A 23,526-nucleotide genomic window follows, 5' to 3' on the forward strand; every position below is an offset into this window, starting at 1 on the left:
TACAGTTTGTTAGCACTGGTATAGTGCTTATTGCAGTACAAGGTACGCGAATACTGTGGACTTTATTGCAAACTGGACTATTGGGCGATTTAAGGTACTTGTCTTTACACACAATGGCTTAAATTAAAGCAAAAATAATGTGGCTTTCAGTATAATAGCATCTTAGTAATCAGATCCCACTGGGATTTCGGATCCACAACATGCCCACCATCGCCAGATTTAATGTCAACTTCTGTCGACGGTGGGTATGGAAAACACCTATGGAAACTCGAGTCTTATCCTATGGACTATCATTTGTGCCTACAACTTCAGTGCACAGTTTTTAACAGAAAGTGGAGGTATATAAGTTTACCACCACAATTGAAGAAAATCCAGCCTCGTTCAAAATTTTATCCCGTGAGTAACAATACAACCATCAAGGCATTTACTAAACTTATGGAACATCCTTCCATTACATGCCCACCATCCATTAATACTAAAATACATTCCAATCTGAATCGGATATAATATAGCATTAAATTAATTGGCGGATAGGACAGATATTATAATCAGGGGGGCTGATAAGGGGGGTTCGGTAGGGGTGCAGGACGTCTCCGAATACCATCAGGAGTGCATGAGTGCATGAGACAACTCTCCGACTGCACCACATACCACCCTCTGACAGGTGACCCCACTAATTTATATAAAAAAGAATTAGAAACTGTCCTACATGCAGCTCGCGACCAGGGATTTATTACAGCAGACTTGTGAACAGCCTTGAAAGTAGACTATCCACGAGTTTTACACCGTGCCGAAAGTGCACAAGACATTGGATAAACCCCCAGGAAGACCTATCGTGTCTGCAGTTGAATCTTTGTTTCAGCCGATGGCTATATATCTAGACACCATTCTTAATCCGTGTATCCAGCATATTCCTTTATATGTTAAGGATACCACGGCAGTACTCCAAGCTTTGGACAGCAAGGGCCCAGTGCCCAAAGATCTCAAGATGTGCAGTGCGGATGTCACTAGCCTCTACACCTGCATCCCACATCGGGCAGGTGTGGAGGCAGTGCGCCGTCTGGTCACAGATAATGTACATTATGTCATCTTGATTTACTGATGATGGTTCTGATGCATAATTATTTTATTTACAATGGTAAATATTATTTACAGGTGGCAGGTTGTGCGATGGGGTCCTCAGTGGCCCCATCGTACGCTAATGCCTTTATGTATGCGATTGAACAGGACTTATTTTACTGTAACAACATCCTTATGTCAGAAGTGTATCTTTATTTAAGATTTATTGATGATTTGGTTATTTTTGTACAGGCTCTAAACAACAACTTTGTGCATTGTTAGATAATCATAACCACACAGATAGTGTGGTCAAACTAACTTGTCATTAGTGACCAGCACATCCACTTTTTAGACATCAATATTAAACTACAGGATGGCAATATTAGCACATCTATCTATGTAAAACCTACAGATCGAAATACCATTCTCAAATTAAACAGTTTCCATCCGGTTTCCCTCAAAAAGGGACTCCCTTACTCGCAGCTATTGAGGTCCGACGCATCCCTTCGGAGCCCATAGAAACGGTAACAGCATTAGACCAAATGGTCACTAAATTTGTGGAAAGGGGTTATGACCATCAGGAACTTAATAAGATGAAAGCTAAAGTATTGGCCATCCCTAGACAGTACACCATGATAGCTCGTCTAAAGAAAAATATGGGTACTTCCATTCCATGGGTAAATAAATATACCACCATCACGGACACAGTTGTTCGTCATGCTAAAAGATGGTGGCCCATGGTCAACACCGATAACGATTTACCCTCCCTTAAAAACTTTAAGCTTTTACCCAGCTATACCAGGGGTAGCAATATCCGCGATAAAGTAGTAAAACTTGATGTAACATCATTACTTAAAAAACAACACACTCATTTCCTAACTCATAGGATAGGCTGTTACCGATGTCTGGGATGCACAACTTGCAATACCCTTATTCCAAGAAAAACTTTCAACCATCCCCATACAGGTAGTAGCATCACTATTAAAACAGCAGTAACTTGTACCACCTCGTACGTTATATATACAGATGGAGCAGGGCTCCCTCTTGCTGGCGAATCGCCAGACTGTCTCCGCTGGCGATCCGCCAGCAGCGAGGCGCTCCATCTGACTGAGACGCGCATTTGAGATGCACGTCTCAGTTTCCGGACGGCAGGGCGACGGGAACCCTGTCGTCTCGGCTTCAGGGAGACGGACAGGGTTAGGGGGGGGGGTGCAGAGAGGCGGTGGGGACCCCGGGTGACCGCCGACAAGCCGGCGTGGACCCGGGGGAAGCGGCGGGGACCCGGGGGAAGCGCGGTCGGAAGGGGACGCACGCGCACGAGATTCCCATATCAGATGGCGGCTGGCGGGGGATGGCGGCTGGCGATTCTGCCGCCATCCCCTGCAAAGACCGGGCCGGCTCCATCTGTATGCTCACATGATAGTGTGGGCTATCATATGTGGGAAAAACCTTCGGGAACGCATGGCACAGCACCGTAGTGCCATTAAACAAGTGCTGAGCACGGGACATAGTGACCAGCCAGTGGCCAGGCACTGTACCCATCAAAAACATAGCATTCCCAGTATAAGGGTAATTATCATAGATCATGTTCCTCCCACAGCACGAGGTGGCAATAGAGCAAGGATCCTATTACAGAAGGAGAGTAAGTGGATATTCACTTTGAATACCATCGTACCACGCGGGCTAAATGAAACACTAGGATTACAATGGCCCTTATTCTGGTTGGTGCGGTCAGAGCCGCACACGGGGCTCCGACCGCACAAACCAAGGGCCGCCCACCGGACGGATCGCCACGGCCGTCCGTACACGGACGGCTGGCGATCCGCACAAAAATGGTGGAGGCTACGCCTCCACCATGGTGGGAGCTGCCCCCTGCCTTCGATGGTCGACGACCATCGAAGGCAGGCCCGCACGCCGCGGCAGCTCCCGCAAGCTCAGACCACACGGACAATCGTCCGTGTGGGAGCTTTTAAGGGGGCTGAAAGCTGACATCCGGCGACGTCAGCTTTCCGCCCCCATGTCATGGTAATGAGGGCGTCATGCCCTCATTACCATGCATACGCCCCGCGTTTTCATGGGAACGCCCATGAAACGCGGGGCGTACACATAGGGAAATGAGGGGCTGAAGCCCCTCACGCCCCTATACGCCCCCTTTGCGGCGGACGAAATCCGTCTGCGGCGAAGGGGGCTGCACATGCGCAGAATGACCTCTGCGCATGTGCAGACAAAAAACATCGGCGGTACGGCCGCACGCGGGCCGTACCGCACGATTCTGAATAAGGGCCAATGTTTTTTGTAAACTAGCCTACGTATTCATATTTCTACTAAATTCATATTTGTATATTTCATAAGCCTTAATTTCCAGTATGTTAACATCAGGCACCAGCCAAGGTGGTCTGCCCATGTGCAAACCCTGGCACCGAACGGCTTCACACTCGCCAGGCCATTTGTTTGGGGAGGGAGGGCCTGGGGTGGAAATGGGGATGGCAGATCACACACCGCATTACGATAAATCGCATGTGTTTTCAAACTACATGCAATCGCACATGCAATGTGATTTTATATGCAGCACATAATATCTTGAGACGCGAGAATCGACCAATGTGCCCATGCGTCGCTTCGGATGACACATGCGATTGGCACGTGATCCATGCGATTTGTTGCTGCAATTTATCAAAATGTCATAATTGTACCCCATACAGTATCTCACAAGTGTATGGGTTGCATAAGTGTGAGTATGTGAGTGCGCATGTATGCTTTATTAGAGCTGATTACTATGCATATTTCTTTATTTTAATATTTCTTTAACAATAGAACTACAGGTACCAGAAGGCCCTTTAATAATCCACATGCTGATACTTGTAGATACTTGTAGTTCTCCAAGTACCAATATGAGACAATATAATTTCTATTTTATTAAATGCGTTGAACTTGGCAAACACCGACCAGTGGTGCCAAGCATAGCACCAGGCTTCAGCTCTTGCCTTGGATGCCCAGGAGTGTGGGTCCTTTTTTGGGGAGGTCACCACTTCCCCAGGAATCCCCAGCCAGGGCTGACTTGTTTTGGGGGTTTGCTATGACTGCAAAGACCAATATAAATGTGTCTCCTGTACAGGGTATGGATCATTAGGTACCAGCATTATGGTCAACAAGCATTAGGTCAACACCATTAGGTCAACATGCATTTAGGTCCACAGGACTTAAGGTCAACACGACTTTAGGTTGACAGGGTCCTTAGGTCAACATGGGTAAGGGCGACATAGAAAAAGTCGACTTATTTTTTTTTTTTTACACTGGAATGTCAACAGTCAACATAAGCACTAATACGTAGCACCCCGTCCCCTCACATGGGTCGCTGCGTTCGTCATGCTTCGGGCACTATTTTATTCTCCCACCACGCCCTACTGGATGGTAGGGCATGAAATACCGCCTGTTGACATGGTCACCGAAACGTACCACCGCGTCCCCTCGCAAGGCTTGCTGTGCTCACCATGCTGTCGACCTAATGACCCTGTCGACCTTACCCATGTCTACCTAATGACCCTGTCGGCCTTCCTGCATGTCGACCTTAAGTCATGTCAACCTAAATGCATGTCCAGCTAATGCTTGTCGACCATCATGCTGGTGACCCAATGCTCCCCAGCTAGTAGGATCAAAAAAATCGTCTTTTTCCCTGGTATATGGGAACCAGGACCAGTGTTGGTTGTTAAAATAGGTCCCACTCTCATTTCTTTTCTCCTGTTTTTTTTTTAAGAGCCCAGGGTTGGTTATGCTTTAGTGGGATGGGACCGCACATCATTTATGGAATTTGGAACTATTTGTTATCTTTCACAAATAGAAGCATGTATGGATCTCACTGACCTGTGCATGCTTCTGTGAAAATGCGCGCAATGTAATGAAACTCACATTACAAGGTGCAAGTTTACTGGCAACAAAAAAAAACAACTTGCCCTACTTTCACAATGTACAGTAATAGCATTGAGCTTACAAACTCGCAGGCTAATACATTGTGCGAGATAAGCTTGCACCTTTAATGTGCGAGAAGGTGCAAGTTTGTCCCACATAATACACTTGGACGGACCCTATGATATCCTGCCACTATACTCGAGTCTATACAAATGCTGCTGACCCCAGGCATTGCTGTGACTGGATCATGCAGCCCACCAAGCAACACTGCAATCTGTCTGGACCAATTTGTAATACGTAAACATATTCACATATGTCAAATACCTATTTCCCTACAGAGTATAAGCTTGCAGTCAAACCTTTTTACTTTTTTTGGCTACTATTACTTGGTTTTGCTTTATTTCCAATTGTACAAAACAATAGAAAATAAATGTTAATTTAAAAAAATAATAATACATAATAGCATCCCCAGAAATACAGTAGTTCAAGGGTTAATACCGATAAATCCACACTTTTATATACACATAGTTATTCAACTCCTTGCTGAGGTTATACTGTGTATATACAGTATGAATCACATGCAGTTAGTTCATTGAATGCATTTGTGTGTAACCACATCAAATTGGAGTTTACTTAATTTATAGACGAATTCCATATTTTAAAAATATATACATTTTCAAATATTTAGGGCCCATCCTTCATTCCCTAAAGTAAGTGAAAAGATTATTCTGCACCTAATGTTGTATGATGTTGTGTACAGGGCTGTACCTTTGGAGAGGAACGCCACTGTGTATGGTTGCACTAGTTGAGTAAATTAACAAGGCGATGTATTAAATATTTAATGCAGGGGATATCACTGGCAAATTCTGCTTACTAGCAGCCACAATGCTGCAAAGTATTCGGACAGGATCAGGGCTGGGACCTTCATTCATCAAACTCCTACACTTTGACTGTAATTTACTCCATGTTCATATGGTGTTGGTTCCCAAAGTGCCTTCTGGCCCTGCATCCCTACGGTCACTGCACATGCATGAATTCAGTACACACGTGTACAGTAGCTCTGTTGGGTCAAATCTAGCAGTGTAATGTGCCCTAACTAATAAGTGGCGGAGTCAGTAGTTGTAGGGACTGGAGCAATACCAAAAATGTTCTGTGCGTTTAGTATGTGTTGCTACAACTCCCAGCTAAATGAATTCATAACTAGTGAGGGCATAGGCGAATCTAGAATTATGGTAATGGGTGGTCCCAAATCTAGACACAAAAGTAGGGGACCTTTGCGCGGCGTAGCCGCGTGGCAAAAAGGGGCGTGGCCCCATGGGAAGGAGGCGTGGCATCACAAAAAGTGGTGTGGTGTTACACTTAAGACCATACACAGTAATGCCCATAACACATTTTAGCAAACTCCGTAATACCCATTACACATAAAGCTAAACGCCGTAATGCCACTTAAACATAAGGCCACACACCATTATGCCCATTACACATTGTGCCACACATCATGATGCCCATTACATACTATATAACAAACCGTTATGCCCATTACATATTTGCCACATAAGTGCTGCTTACCTACGTGCTCATTGCTAGAGGGTTCTTGCTTGATGGCACCATAGTACCCATTACACATGATGCCGCACACCATAGTACCCATTACACATGATGCCGCACACCATAGTACCCATTACACATGATGCCGCGCACCATAGTACCCATTACACATGATGCTGCACACATAATGTCCCTTACACATGATGCTGCACACATAATGCCGCTTACACATGATGCTGCACACCGTAATGCCCCTTACACATTAAGCCACACATTATGCATAATGCCCCCACATACCGCCACTTGTAGCGTCCCTTAAGCAATGCCCCCAAAAGTGCCACTTAGGGCTGTTTCACACAGTACGGTTCCTGCCGCACGGTGAAATCCCGTACGGCCAGGGAGCCGTGCCGCACTCAGCAGTTGTGAATGGACACTATTGTGTCCATTCACACGGGACGGCCACGGCCCGGCCGCACGGCTGCAGCCGGATCCCCCCACTGGAAGGGACGGCTGCCGGGCTGTGGCCATCCCTGCCATTATAAAATTCTGAGTGCGGCGCGGCTCCCTGACCGTACGGGATTTCACCGTGCGGCAGGAACCGTACTGTGTGAAACAGCCCTTACTGTAAATTTTTATATGAGCCTTCGCTGCTGATGCAGGGAGAGATGGAGAGCGGTGCAGCTGCTTCTATGGGGAGAGGAGCAGAGCACAGCACAGAGCACGCTCCCTCTCCCCTCCTGGTGTCCCCTCTGGTGTCCGAGTGGACATTTGAAATATTGTGCGCGCTGTTGTTGTGCGTGACGTCGGGGGAGCACGCCGGGCGCCGGCACCACATAATTAAGGGGGAGGGGGAGGCTGAGGTGAAAGCGGGAAGAAGAATTGGAGTGGAAGCTGCAGGGGTGACACTCATTGACAGCTGGGCAGAGAGCAGGGGGCTGCCCAGAGCACTGCAGGTCACGGCTGTTTGAAATAATACCCCTTTCACAACAGAAAATTCAGGGATTTACCCGGGAATATGGTCCCAGGATCATGCAGGGACATTCCCAGGCTGACCTCTTATACACCAGCCTAGTCCCTGCATTTTCTGGTGTGAGGGGGAGAGACAACCACTCCCCTCTCCCTACCCCCCTTTAACCAACCAGCTATATCTTCGGAACCAACTGACCCATTTACATGAGACCACTATCATATTGAAGAACTTTTGAGTTGGCTTCAAATGATTTTGGTCCCATGAAACTGGGCTGTTTGGTTCCTGAGAATTCTGCCCTCAAAGAACATAAACAGTCATGAAATTACATTTAAGAAATGAAAAAAAAAAAAAAAAACGGTTTAACCTCAATATCCCTGGAACCAATTAACCCATATGGATCCAGCCTGGTATCAGATTGAAGGCCCAGCGATTTGGGTTCGACTGAGATCAACCTCGAGCTTCAGTGATGCCGAAGGGGGAACTGGCAGCCGTTGAACTGGGTGGGGGTCGGAATTAGCGGGTCCCATGTTATCCTGAAGGGAAAACGTTCCAGCTTTGCCTGGTCGTATCTCCGGTTCTCAGGGAGCTAGAGACACGGGGCTGGGCTCGTTGGAAAGCCCTATCCCTCAGCTACAAAATGGGCTAATGGGTGGTCCTGTGCACCCCCGGACCACCCCCTAGATTCGCCTATGAGTGAGGGGCTTTATGCACATAATGATGAATATGCCCTTTAGCAATAAGTATAAGCTATTTCCATGTGACACTCCGACCTAGTATAAAGCCTTGGACAAATAACTTAATAGAGCTACTATTACATTAAACTATTCCAACTGTATAGCAGCATGAAATGTTAGAGCAGTAATACCTTGCAAGGCTTTACCTACCATAATAAGGTAGTACACAAGGACACATTTCAGCATATTACTTTGTATGAAAATGCACAAAAAACATTATATTGTCACAGAACACTATTTCCAACAGACAATCTCGGGTCCTTATTCAGACTTGTATGCAGACCAAATGATGGGCATGTGCAGAACGGGTCCTATAAGCTCTCATGGAGTGTCATGCTGTGGGAGTTATAGAGTGGGTGTGCAGGGCAGCATTCTTTAAAATGGGGGTGTGGACAAGCTGGGGTTATTTTCTTTCCATGCAAACTTCCTTACCCAGGCTAAGCAGTTCCATCTGTCACTTTAAGAAAGTTGGGGATTACTCAGATGACCAGGGCTGCAGCCATCATGGCCGATGCTGCTTCTTCCGGCACAGAACTCAGATCGCAGATGCTGACAGGAGGCAACTTTTTCCTATGCCTCTTAATGCATTAGCATTTTTACAAATCACTACTGCTTCCATCTATTAATCAGACCATCAAATATGTCAAACTGAATGTGACACTTATAGGGGTATATTCAATTAGTGTCGATCCATTCCGACATTCATTTGCTGAAATGGATCCGACACTACCTATACAATGCAGCGGCCAAATTCAAAAGCCAGATTTGCCCGCTGATTGATGATCACCCTGCTAGTGCCGGGACCAGGTGGGCGACTGGAGGCCTAGGAGCCCATGCGCCCGTGAGCCAGCTGTATGCAGCAGGGATGGCACCGGGTGAGCTGCTGTCATCTGGGCTGGCGACTGGATAGTAAGAGAGGTGGGACGGTGAGACGATGGCAGATGGGAGGACGGCGCTGCTGCACACCCGTGCCGTCCTCCTTGCCTCAATCCGACACCTTTTCAAGTTGCCTGGAACGGGGTAAAAACCTGTTGGATTTGGTTGTGTTTCCGTCTAAATCATGGGAACTGCAGCACCTTCCCAAGCTGACTACACAGGTGCAGAGAATCTTGATTGCAGTCAAGATTCTCTGCACCTGTGTAGTCAGCTTGGGAAGGTGCTGCAGTTTGGAGAGTGGTGTGCACAGCAAACTCTAGAATCCCTAGAAAGCCTGCAAAGGATCATTTTTATTTGCCAAGCGCTGGAGCCCTCCTGTCAGAGGACGCGACGGACCCCTGCCACACCTACAGTGATACTGGTTTATCCCATTTGGAAAAATCCCTAAACCCTGGGAGAACTTCACCACCCTTTGGATTTACACCGCATCCATCATTGAGGCCCATTCCAATTATTGGGTAAACATTGCCCTAATTTGAACAAGGATTTGAACACCTCCAGCGGTCCTCCAGCCAAGTGGTTTCCCCAAGGACTGAACTTAAGGGACACATGCCCGGTCCAGTGCAGGTTATACCAATTTGATAAGTCCAATATCAGCCATCATTGTTTACTTTTTTAACCATATCCGGATTAATTGCGTTTTATGTTTATATTGTGCCATTAAATTGTTACTTCTTTTAAATTGATTCACTTGTGAGAACCAAATTCATTTTTATTTTTAGCGCAGCTAATACCCTCTTTTTTCTTGTTTTTTTCACAGCATACCTAGGCCAAAAATGTCTTATTGTGAAATTTTTTTTTCTTTTAATCAGTTATGCAGCACTCAGTAGCGCACGCAGGGGGGGTTTCCAAGTACCCAGAAACCCCCCCAGGAATATAAGGGCCACTGTCTGAAAGCTGAGGGTCACCTCTTTCCAAGAATACAAGAATTTTTAAAATCGGACCTTGGAAACCGGAGATATCTGACTTCAAAGCAGTGGTCCCCATCCAAGCCTGTTAATTGCTGTTCCCAGTCAGCTATTTCAGGTTCTGTCTGACGTAGAGTTTTTCTGAGGATATATTCCAAAATCTGTGACTCTCTACCTTTGAATTACACTAGAAACTTGTCTCTACTGTTCCCAGAACCAGAGATATCAGCCTTCAAGCAGCTGGTTACTGCTCCAGCTCCACACACCTGGTATGTAGTTTTATATACTCGTTGGCGGATTGCTCTTCCTCCTGAACTCTGATCCCCTAGTCCCCAGTACCATTTGGTAGGTGGGATTCTCTAGTTTTTAATTCCATTAAAATCTAAGAAATCTATTTCTGGGAACTGGAGATATCTGCAGTCAAGCAAGTTGTCCTCACACCAGAAAATGATGAATAATAAGCCCACTCCACTATACACCCCTCCTCTGCATATTAAACATCCCCTACCACCCTGGAAGTTATGTATCAGGGCCCCTTCATTCAGCCCAATGCCCCCTTCTCCCACCATCTGTGCAGTAATGGGGTAGTGGAAATTACTGATCCAGGCCCTACATGCTGAGCGGTTGATAGCGGTTTGATGTCCGCGGGACATCAAAACATTTACTGGGTCACCTAAGTGTCCATCTCCGTACTTTGCTCCGCACCTCTGAAAACCCCCTTCTGAAAATCCTGCGTTTGCCCCTGAGCACTGGTTTTGCCTATTACATTTACCATGAATAATTCAAATTGGTCATGAACAACCAATCTGTGCCTTGAGGCACCTCAGTTTGGGAATCTCTATCATAGTCAATTAATAGAGAACAGCTTGGTGAATAGCTAACATAACTCTGAGAACACAGGTTTGGCTGTAGCTAGTACAACATTTTTACCACAAACAGCAATACATGGTAATCATCATCATCAATGGCTGCCAGGCTGTGTGCGGGGAATCGGTACATCTATTAGAATGAACTTAGGTCTACAGTCATTAGGTCGACCCCACTAGGTCGACTGGCAGGAAGGTCGACCTGATTTAAGGTCGACATGGGGCAAGGTCGACATGACTTAATGTCGAATTTGCATAAAGGTCGACATGAGGAAGGTCGACTGGTCATAAGGTCAACATGGGTTTTTCACTGTTTTTTGATCCGAATGTCAACACAGTCGACATGGACACAGTTGGCAATGAGAATCGGACCCTCGCATTGCTCGCTTCGCTCGCAATGCTTCGGGCACGGTGACTCGCTTCGCTCGCCACAGCTTTAATAACCTCCTCCACACCCTAGTGGATGGTAGGGCATGAAATACCGCCTGCCGGCACATGTCGGCTCAAAAAACAGTGAAAAACCCCATGTCGACCTTATGACCAGTCGACCTTCCTCATGTCGACCTTTATGCAAATTCGACCTTAAGTCATGTCGACCTTTGCCCATGTCGACCTTAAATTAGGTCAACCTTCCTGCCAGTCGACCTAGTGGGGTTGACCTAATGACTGTAGACCTAAGTTCATTCTAATAGATGACGTCCAGGCAACTATTAGTATCAGTATTTCAAGATGATATAGTGACAGTCTGTGCAATTTTTTTTTCCTAGACTAGTCATATATAGGTATACCTAGACAGGAGCCTATAACCAGGCAAAGAAACTAAGGACCGCAGCGGCAGTACAGATTGCGCGCTGCTGAGATGGCCTGATGCACTGCACTTCGTCAGGTCCTTGTATACTACAGTACTGCCACACCCACAGCCAGGCATGCATATAGTATATATATATATATATATATATATATATAGATTCTATATGCAATGAAATAAAATTCCTGGGGGTAATGGACGGTCGCACTGGCGAGACACAGCCGGACATGCGTATAGATTCATAGGCATGCCCAGCTGTGTCTCGGCAGAGCGACCTTCCATTACCCCTGTTCCCTGACCACTGTTCTATATCCACATGGATAGCTAAGTATGTAAAACCACCTTAAAAAAAAAAACATGAAAAATGCATGGCAACATTTTCCATGTTGACCTATTGCTTGCATCAACCTTTTAACCATGTCGAACTTTTTCATATGTCGACCTAGTGACTGTCAACCTAATTACTGTCAACCAATCAACCGCATCCCCGTTAGAGAGAGAAGTAGCTAAACAGAAACCAAACATTCAAATCAACAAGAATAAAATCTTTTTTTTTTGTCACTTTATAACTGTACGAGTTTTCAGTTCCATAACACAGCAATTCTATATGCAATGAAATAAAATTCAGGCAAGCCTATCATATTTAAGTTCTACATGCCTAACCTTTCGAGGCACTTATGTATTATATAGCTTCCCTTCTGGACTTGTAACTGCTATGCTATTACTGGTGCCTGTCCTTGTGTTTCCCCGTTGCCCAGTTTGTCTTATCACTGTCTACTATTGTAAAGCGCAACGGAATCTGCTGCGCTATATAAGAAACTGTAAATAAATAAATAAATAATTGTTATAATACTCAGTTTACACCAAAGTACCAGGTCTGATCCGGGATTTATTACTCCGTTCCAAACCAGGTCAGAATCAGGACAGACCCCTTTCACACTGTGGCATCATCCAGTGTTATTCCCAGGTTGGCACTATTCACACTGCACACGGGTGTATTGTGGGCACTTGGAGGTGACATCATCTCCTTGCATTGTGAGTGTGGCTCTCTTGATGCTGTGAACGGGACACAAGTCGGATGACCCAGGTTACCTGTTCACTCTGCCACCTAGCCGTGTACTGTACTTCCTCGGACCAACCCTGCAAGCTACCCAAGTTGGACTCCTGGGTTACTAGACCTGGGTTAACCTTTCTACATGAAGCCATGACCCAAGTTAATCTGGCAAGAACCTGTGTGGAAAGTTTGGTGTAAAAAGGGTTTAAAAAATTTATCACATGTCCCAAAAGACTAGCACAGTGCATGAAATAAAAATGATGATCTCTATAACAAATTTTAACCCACAGACTTCATATTATTTTTACATATAAAAAGTATTTTTTATACATAGAATTTATAAAAAAAACACACAAGCAAAAAAACGTGATAGCCAGAGGAATAACATGTAATCACAGTACCCCATAGCAATGTTTTTGGGAGCAAGTCAATATTAGCTTTTCTAAAACTGTGTGGGGGTTGGCCCTTTTGCAGAGTTGCAGAACCATTTCTAGAACTGAGAAGCCCAAACCAGCCACACTACATTTCACCAGCTCAAAACAAACAGAGGCCACTGAAACTGAAGCATAACTTGCTCAAGCAGCAATTACACCGATGCTTATAGAAAAGCATGTTAGAAGGTCATCAATACAGCTGTACAAAACAAATCAAATATTCTACAATAAAGGAGTAGAAATTGAATCATGTGCTCTTTTACATTTATTTAAAGCAGCAAAAAACTTCAAAGGCACATACAGGCAAATGCACATTATGGGGTTCCAGCTGCCCGGCAACCCCCCTTCACCGTCCTGCCAGAGTAAAAACCCACCCTGTCCAAGGCTTTGAAATGCTTGCGAAAATATTGCAGATCGGCGATTAGCTGTTAATCCATTTGCAACTCAATCACCATCTAATGATTTTTCCAGTGTGTTCAGTCTATTCGTAACCCAGGACCGACTCGTCCAGTATGGTAGAAACTGGCTGATCAGGGCCAGAGCTGATGTCACACACCTTCCCCGAAAATGTTCTGACACTCCCAGAAAACGGGTGGTTACCACCCCCAAACGCCGGCTTCCTATCAATCAACTTGCAATTCAAAAAGTTTGGGGGTTTAGGAGGTTTTGACAATTGGGAGTAATGCAAAATTTAGTCTGGATGCGTTTTTTTGTGTCATTCAAACATATATTATAATGGTAACAGTGTTTATTTTTCCTTAATACATATGTTTGATGTTCAAACATAAGAGTGCCACTTACAGTATAGTAAAGATAGCCTCCATGTCCGTCCACACACTCTGAGTTTAAAACATTAATTATGCTGGAATGTTCCTACATGTATAGTAGTAGGCGGTACTAAGTGAACCATGTACGTTTCCAGAAACATTTCGATAAGCATGGGAGAGATAAATAGATGCATATTAGAATAGCGCATCACATGACCACGTTATAAATGAGCCATTAAGAAGAGCCAATCTTTGGTGATATTTATGGGGCATTAGTGGTTATAATAAGTATCATCAAGTTCAGCAGATTTAAATGACAACAACAACCTTATGACATCCAGACTCAAGACTTTAGACAAGGGGCGAATTTCAGCAGGGATCTCTAATTAGAGAAAAGGCTGTTGCCTGTGATCAAAAAAATCACCACTCTAGAATAAGCACCCATTGCAAATATTCCATTGGCTCCAGTCTAAGGCTTCCACTAACCTGCTAAAGAACCAGGGTGGAAGTTGTCATTGCTGTGGTCATCAACCAGAAAAATGTCTGGACACACCTGCGTTTTCACAAAACACACAGAAAATGCCATGTTTTCACCCCTAAACGCTTGATTCCGGTTAATAAAACTGCAACCACAATGCAACTGCTGTACGTATGGATATTTATTCACAATATGCGTACATGCAACATTGCGAATGCTATTCATTCCTTTAATAATCGACCAGAATGGAAAATCTCTTATTAGGGATCCATGCTGAATAACCCTCAAGGTTAAGTATAAAAGAAAAACCATGATCACAACTAGCAAGACCCCTTGGGTTCCTCAGCCTTACCCACTGTGGCACACAAAGAACAGCTCTTCCTTGTTACTTCTATGACTATAATCTGTATTCAGTCCCAATAACATAGCCGGCAATGTGTGCTGGGTTATAGGCAAGTTGAATGCATCCGATAGCATGGCTGCAGCAGCCACATTTGAATTTACATTTCTCTACACTTTTGGTATTTAGATTAGATTAGATTAGATAGATTAGATACCTCTTTATTGTCATCACCCCAATTAGGGTGACAAAATTCAGTTTAGCATCCAACCAGATACAACAGCAATAAAATACATGGTAATTCCACAACATTTACATAAAAACTACTACCACGCCCAACCCCTACCCCATGTCGGAATTTAATTCTAAAACTACTTTAGAACAGAGACATAGAGGATATAAGATTTCTTGAGAATTTCATTCATTTAGAACACATTATATACCGTACATCTGTTTTTTTTTTTTTTTATTTTATGGTCAATTAAAACATAAACATCCATAACGTAACCACTTTTAAATAAACATTTCAGCTTATTTTGGAAATATAAGAATATATTAAAAATATATATATTTTGCTAAAGTGTATTTGATTCATGTAGAACACCATTTATAACTCTAGAGTAATAAAATATGGTATCATTAATTTTATAGTTATCCAGAGTTTAATATCAAATTATATTAATCACAAGCATTGGAGCATAATAGTTATTTGCAGTGATAACTGATGAGGTACTTACGTACCCAATAGGTGGCTTCTGGGGGATTTCCATGGATACTTCTAGTAAAATCCTTTACTTAAATTCTGTCGTAAACAATCACCATAACATTCCTTTCTTTTCAACTGGTCTGCTCCGTTACCAGATAGTTCATCCCTGAGCTAAGAAAAGGACAAATGAACTGTTATAAATCAGAGATGTTACATAAGATGAATGTAATGGATAATGATAACGCAAAACTGTCTTTGTGCAATAACTTAATCACTTATTATAGTTTACTATACTGTAGACAATTGAAACAATCTGATATCTGAAGCTGAAACAGTATGAAACAATCACTGATATACAGTAAGAAGTTGAAATAATATATTGGTGGTATACTACACAAGGAGGTGTATAATAACATAAAGATCTCTCTCTGCTTATATAAACTCTAATAATATCAGTCATTCTTTCCAAGGGTACCACAAATGTGACATTTCTGAGAAGTGTATGACAATGGTCACAACTAGTTTAGATAACAGCAAATGTAGCAGCACATTATTTCTTAAATGAATCAGCGAAGCAGTCTTAAGCTGGCCATACACCTAAAGATTTGACAATAAGAACATATTTTCTTATTGCCCAAAAACTCAATGTTTAAAAAAAAAAACTATTTTATTAAACATGTATTATCATTCTTGACTTTACATGCAATAATTTTTAGATGTCTATGTCACAAGAATACAATAAAAAAAAATATAAATTAATCAATCAAGTAGTATATCAGTGTGCAATTTAGAGTCATTCAGTTTTTTCTTGTCAAGTCTAAAATATTGTATCCTAAGCTTTGCTATTACACAGAACAATGGTCCACTGGTGCATAAAAAATGTATATTTGAATTTCATATGGGAAGCGTTTTGCAGTAATAAATACTACGTTATTGTTTTATTTTCATTCCACTTTCTGTACATGTACTATAGCCACGCATGGTATACTGTATATTTCCTCTGATCACTTCTACAGCTGCTGTCATGCAGAACTCCATCCTAGTCAGCAGCACACAAGAAGAGAGACTACAGTACTACCTGCCCCCAGCAACCCTGGTGCCAGAGACAACACAAGCACATGGTAACAGGACACCCAACACACACACACACCCCCTTGCACAGCCAGTGGACACACAACACACCAGCAGCGGCTACATGAGCAACAGGCTTCTGATGTGCTCTGTATTAACTTTTCCTGCACACACAGTACATGATATGGAGCCCCATGGCACCTACCTGTGAGCAGGATACAGACAGAGCAGCACTGTGGGGTGGAAGCAGTTACTGGTGATTCCCGGGGGTCAGTAGCAGGAATCCCCTCAGCTGTCAGTGGTCAGGGACTAGTCAGTGGTGGTTGGGTGCTGGTAACAGCCCGGGTCCCCCCTCCCTACTCGTACTGTTGTCTCCCTGTAATCTCAAGGGACTGTGTGTCCCATCCCCCGCCCCTTGGCAGCAGCTGCCAGCCCTGTGTAAGAGCAGCTTACTTTCCCAAGCCCTCCCCTCCAGGCTGAGCTCCGTGTGTTGCCCGCTAGCAGGGTGTCATGGGAGGGATCTGCGGGCTGCTGCATGCTTTGCATTGGAGCCGGTAACCATACTGTATGCAAATTGCAAACGCTGTCCAAGCTGCCGGGGCCGGCTACACGCGGACTCCGGGGCACTGTGCTATTCTGGACAGTAGGAAGACGCCTGGGAAAGTGATAGCGACCTCACAGACTAATGTCTTACTGAGCCAGGAGTTCCACACATCACAGTTTATAGTATGTGTCATTGTGTATGTAGCATATGCTGTAGCCTGTTTCTAAATACCAAAAGCACAGTCAATAAAAAAACATGGAGAAACAGACTGAGTATAACACACTGGTCATAATAAACCCTTCTATACCATAAGGTCCTGTACAGTTGCCAACCTTTTAAAATATACTTTTCCGGTCATTTTAGCCCCTAAATAGGTGCTTGATTGCATCTGACCCTATGATGATCTGTATTGTCTGGAGGGACCTGTCACCTTGGGAACCTAAAATCCCCATTCAGGGCTTAAAAATATAATCATTTGCACTTAAATTATGCATTTCATATAGTGTTCTCCACTGAAAATGTATGTAATCCAGTAAACGGAATATGAGGAGTATGTGATCAGTGTAAATACATAAATAAATAAATGGACATGTCATTCAAGGGACAAATATTTAAAATTATAAATGTTTAAAACTTATGTAGGGTATACACCAGAACGACCATGATCGTGCAATGATTTCCTTGAAATTGTACAATGGTCGCACGACCCATTGGAGCACACGATCTGCCCACGATTTGTACCCAATACAGTGTAGATGACGAATCTTTAGTGCAGTAGGTAAAATCTTCAAAACAACCATACAATCGGCTGGGACGAGCATAAGATCGGAATCGCATTGAAAACATGCCCAATTCTGCTCTTTTTACATACAATTGGTCGAACTTGCATCAAAATTGGGGTAATCAAGCCAAAATTGTTCTGGTGTGTACCCAGCATAAGGACTGCAGCTATAAAAGCAGGACAGGGGGGAGTCAGGACCATAGGAAAACATTTTATGGTACTTATGTAGTATCTGGGCTGCCGATTTCTAAATCGGGTACATCGCATCGCATCGCATGCGACCATCGGATGCGATGCGATGCGATGCGATGACCCGATTTTTCCATAGGAATCAATGTTAAAATGGACTGAGTCCATTTTAACATGGAATTCAATGGGAAAAAGGGGTCCTTTTCATACCCCTACTATCCAAGTGGGCATGGAGTTGGATATAAACCTGTGGCGAGCGTAGCGAGCCACCGAGCCCGAAGCGTGGCGAGCGTAGCGAGCCCCGCGAGGGGACACAGAATACCGTCCCCTCGCGGGGCTCGCTTCGCTCGCCACGCTTCGGGCTCGGTGGCTCGCTGCGCTCGCCACAGGTTTATATCCAACTCCATGCCCACTTGGATAGTAGGGGTATGAAAAGGACCCCTTTTTCCCATTGAATTCCATGTTAAAATGGACTCAGTCCATTTTAACATTGATTCCTATGGAAAAATCGGGTCATCGCATCCGATGGTCGCATGCGATGCGATGCGATGCGATGCGATATCGCATCGCATCGCATCTGATTGTATGCCTTAACTTAAGGCATACAATCAAAAAATCGGCAGCCCAGATACTACATAAGTACCCATTTTATATATGCTGCTCTCCGCCACTGCATCTCTCTCCCTATTTGCCCATCCCTTTTCCACTATACAAGCTGGGTCGTGGGGCCAGGGCGGCGCTGGGTGATGAGAGCATCTCCCAAAGGCGACATTTACATTGCAGTGAACAGGACCCGGGTCATATTGACCGAGTTAACCATTTCGACTGCCCCTGGACAAGGGAGCATCACTAGTCCAACCCAGATAATTATATCCCGGGACACTTGGATATTTCCTGGGGACACGTTTCGACTAGGAAAATTAAACAGGTCAATGCGCTTCCCTGTGAAAAATCCTGGGTTATTTTTGCTAGTGGAAAAGAGTATAAGTCACAAGTCTGGATGCAGTCATTAGTCGACAGTGTCTAGGTCGAGAGTCAAAAGGTCGACTATTATTGGTCGACACATCAAAAAGGTCAACATGCATTAGGCTGACATGGTGCAAAATGTCGACATGGGAAAAAAGGTCAACATGAGTTTTCAGGATTTTTTTTAAACCATATTGTTCATACTTTACCATCCCAGTGGGCCTAGAGGGAGAATAAAATAGTGCCTGAAGCATGACGAGTGCAGCGGGACATAGTACACACCCTTACAGTGTCCATGTCGACTAATGTTAACATAGGCACCAAATAAACATGAAATGTATGTTGTTCTTTCCCATCTAGAAATTTTGCTTGTGACGACCTTTTGACTATGTTGACCTTTATGATGTGTGGACCTTTTGACTGTCACCATTTTTACTGTCAACCTAGACACTTTGGACCTAGGGACCTATACCCCACTAACCTCCTGTATCTCCCATGTCTGCCTGCCCCTCACCTGTAGGTTGTAAACAATTACAAGCAGGGCCCTCAACCCGTATGAGCTCTTTCTTTCTATAGGCTTACTATCACCCCCTCTCCCTTGTCAACAGCGGTACTGGACTTTCTGATTCAGATAATGCACCTTTTGTGGGTACAGTGTGAGAAGTGTATGTGCAGTAATGTTAGTATGGATTGTATTCTATTTTTGTATTGTTAAAACTGTAAAGGTACCCATATACTGCTACGATTTGGGGAATTTTCACCTGATTCCGATGCATCGGGCAAAGATATTGGGTGAAATGTGCAATCGTATGTACCTAAACTCCGATTCCAATCAATGCACACAGGGCTTGGAGAGTGGGAGATCACATGGGTGGCATTAAGGATTTTCTGGATCCTGCAGCCTTTGCTGGGATCGCATAGGATACATTGTATGCAAAAGGAGCACATACAATGTATAATGTGTGATCCTGCTGCCAGGGAGCCTCAGGGCCGCCAATAGGGGGTGCTGTGGGTACAAATGTCCTGGGCCCCAGCCTCTGGAAGGGCCCGGACAGCTCATTTTGCGCGCTGCAAACCCCCCCCCCCCCCGACTGCCTCCGCTGCGCTGCACTCAGTGTGCTGAACAGAACAGGTCCCGGAGCGCAGGCTTATTCAACCCAGGACGCCGGCAGCCAATTAAAATGCTGCACCAGCTTTTGAGCCAATTCGAGCTCGCGTAGCGTCAGCCAATCAGAGCGGCTGCTGGTATGTGAGTTCTTATTGGCTCACCAGCCGGTGCTGCATTGTAATTGTCTGCCAGCACCAGTTGAACAAGCCTGTGCTCCCGGACCTCCGGGCTGCAGTTTAGCAGAAGAGGAGATGGGGGAGCAGGAGCCAGGTTCCGGTACAGTATGTCAAGTGAGGAGGGAGGGGGCCCGGACTGGAAATGAGTCCTAGGCCCCAAAATTCCTGATGGCATCTCTGGGGAGCCTTGCATCTTCCAGGCGGGCAGTTGACAGGGAATCACATGCAAGGCAGGCATGCGATATTTCACATACTGTAAGTGTATGGGCACCTTAAATATTCACACTTTATATCTTACTAGTCCGTCAAAAATACAGAACAACATAACAGTAATGTCAGAGCTGTCAGCTGTGCATACTTGAACACTTAAATTGCTCTGTCAACCACTATCTAGTAACTACTGGCACGCAAAACATTTGAATTCCCCCCTCAGAGGTGAGGAGCAATGTTGGATGGCTTTTCCACCCCCTGGGAAAATTTCCCCATCATCGCTGTCCATACATGATGGGCAAAAATTTCCAGTGTAAACTAGATGGAACATTGGCAACTTGACAATACCCTTCACCATACCATCCAGCATATCACACTTAGGGCCTTATTCTGCTTGTTGCGGTCCGTTCCGAATTCTTTCTTTGAAATGTGCACCGAATTGGCTCAGGAAATATGGGCGTAATATGGGCGTAATATGGGCGTCATGTGGGCGCACACAAGGGAGCGGTTTCAAAGTGGGTAAAACTGGGCGTAAATCTGGGCGTACACATGGGAGTGCAGGAACTGTGGTAGGCGTGCATTCGGACAGGACACTGACTGCAAGCGAACCAACACGCATGAAATATGCGGTGTCCATAAGCAAGTTTCAGTTTGCGGAGAGCACTTGTTCATGCGCTAGGCATTCGGTTCGCCCAATTAGTACGCCCGCACCTGAAGCACTCTCAGCTGACCACAATAGAATCCACTCCTCTACTCATTAGTGATTAATTACACTCTTTTCACAGGTTCAATTGGAACCACTAAGACAGGTAAAGGGGCAACAATGAAGTAATACCACTTAACATGATGTAAGGGTTAATCTAAAGTGCTAGTAATGTGTTTAATTATCTATTAGGAATTAATTGATTACATTTACAAATAAACCATTTTGGTACTTATGTAGTATCTGGGCTGCCGATTTTGTGATTGTATGCCTTACCTTAAGGCATACAATCAGATGCGATGCGATGCGATTCGATGCGATTTTGCATAGGATTCAATGTTAAGAAGGTCCTGTTCATTTCCCCACTATCCAAGTGGGCATAGAGTTGATTTTATATAGCGTGGCGAGCGCAGCGAGCCACCGAGCCCGAAGCGTGGCGAGCGAAGCGAGCCCCGCGAGGGGACGCATATTTCTTAAAAAGTATTCTGTGTCCCCTCGCGGGGCTCGCTACGCTCGCCACGCTTCGGGCTCGGTGGCTCGCTACGCTCGCCACAGGTTTATATCCAACTCCATGCCCACTTGGATAGTGGGGAAAGGAAAAGGACCCCTTTTTCCCATTGAATTCTATGTTAAAATGGACTCAGACCATTTTAACATTGAATCCTATGGAAAAATCTTGACCATCGCATCGCATACGATTTGGTCGCATGCGATGCGATACGATGCGATGCGATCCGATTTCTAAATCGGCAGCCCAGATACTACATAAGTACCACCATTTTTTATGAGGTTTTCTAATTGCATAAGTGTGTCATGTTGCAGATGCATGAGTTCCGAATAGAGTAGTGAGAAGTCCCTGGTGTGCTGGTTGTTCAACGTGTTTCAGCATCTTTTTTAGCATCCACAAATAATAAAAGACCTTATACACCACAGGATAAGACGCATGAGTGACCATGTTATTTATATCATTGAGAAATCCCTCAGGGCCATAAGACAGAAGATACAGTATTGTGTGTATTGATTTTAAATATTGTCAAGTAAAAAAATAAAATACAATCCATTTTATGAAAGGTGCTATATTTTGTAGTGTACAAAATATAAGTACGGAGGAGAGGTATCCGGACTATTTGTAGACAACAAGTAGATAGACAGCCATTAGGTCGACACCATTAGTTCGACAACTCAATAGGTCGACCTGCTTTTAGGTCGACATACCATTAGGTCGACATGTCATTAGGTTGACATACCATTAGGTCGACATGTCATTAGGTCGACACTGCCATTAGGTCGACACTGCCATTAGGTCGACAGTGTCTAGGTCGACAGTCAAAAGGTCGACATGGTTTTTTCACTGTTTTTTGAGCCGACATGTGCCGACAGGCGGTATTTCATGCCCTACTATCCACTAGGGCGTGGTGGGAGAATAAAATAGTGTGCCGAGCGCAGCGAGGCACCGTGTCCGAAGCATTGCGAGCGAAGCGAGCGATGCGAAGGGCTGCGGTTCACTTCAAACTGTGTCCATGTCGACTGTGTCGACATTTCGGCCAAAAAACAGTGAAAAAATCCATGTCGACCTTTTGACTGTCGACCAGGACACTGTTGACCTAATGGCAGTGTCGACCTAATGACATGTCGACCTAATGACATGTCGACCTAATGATATGTCGACCTAATGACATGTCGACCTAAAAGCATGTCGACCTAAAAGCATGTCGACCTATTGAGTTGGCGAACTAATGGTGTCGACCTAATGGCTGTCTATCTACTTGTTGTCTACAAATGATCCCACATCCCGGAGGAGATGAGGACTGAGTTGAGTGATGCTTTGCTACTGTGTGTGTGAAACTATTACCACGCTTGCGTTAAACAGAGCGTAAACACAATGGCGCTGTTGCAATTGAGACATACAGTATAAAAGGTGTCTTGGAAAATTGCTGAGTAGGACCGGGAGGTGGCTAAACAGATGCACGGAAATGGTTTTTCTCAGGGGTGTGGATCATTAGGTCACCAGTATGTTGGTCGACAGTCATTAGGTCGACACCATAAGGTCAACATGCATTTAGGTCGACATGAGTCTAGGTCTATATGAAGGAAGGTCAACATGAGTTTAGGTCGACAGGGTCATTAGGTCGACAGGGTCAAAATGTCAACATGGGTTAGATCGACAGTCAAAAGGTCGACATGGGGTTTTTCTAATTTTTTGTCCCGAATGTCGACATGAACATTGAGACGCAGCACCATTTCTGCTCGCCATGCTTTGGGCA

The 23,526-nt window shown here is 44.6% G+C and overlaps 1 protein-coding gene across 2 annotated transcripts in view; it reads right to left on the reverse strand.

Moving 5' to 3' along the window:
- Nucleotides 1-17,104, reverse strand: part of COBL (cordon-bleu WH2 repeat protein) — a 482,604-nt gene extending 465,500 nt beyond the window's left edge. The window contains exons 1-2 of one of the 2 annotated variants that reach the window (XM_083188208.1): nt 16,791-17,104; nt 15,550-15,685 (exon numbers count right to left, since the gene is read on the reverse strand). In XM_083188208.1, coding sequence (XP_083044334.1) covers nt 15,550-15,578 — 29 coding nt within the window. In that variant the 5' untranslated portion in view covers nt 15,579-15,685; nt 16,791-17,104. Of the gene's footprint in view, nt 1-15,545; nt 15,686-16,790 lie in introns of those variants that run through there. The other variant, XM_083188209.1, reaches the window with a different exon arrangement.
- Between the last annotated feature and the right edge of the window lie 6,422 nt (nt 17,105-23,526).

Source organism: Crinia signifera, chromosome 5, assembly GCF_055691185.1.
Source record: "Crinia signifera chromosome 5, ASM5569118v1, whole genome shotgun sequence".
In the NCBI taxonomy this organism is placed as follows: domain Eukaryota; kingdom Metazoa; phylum Chordata; class Amphibia; order Anura; family Myobatrachidae; genus Crinia; species Crinia signifera.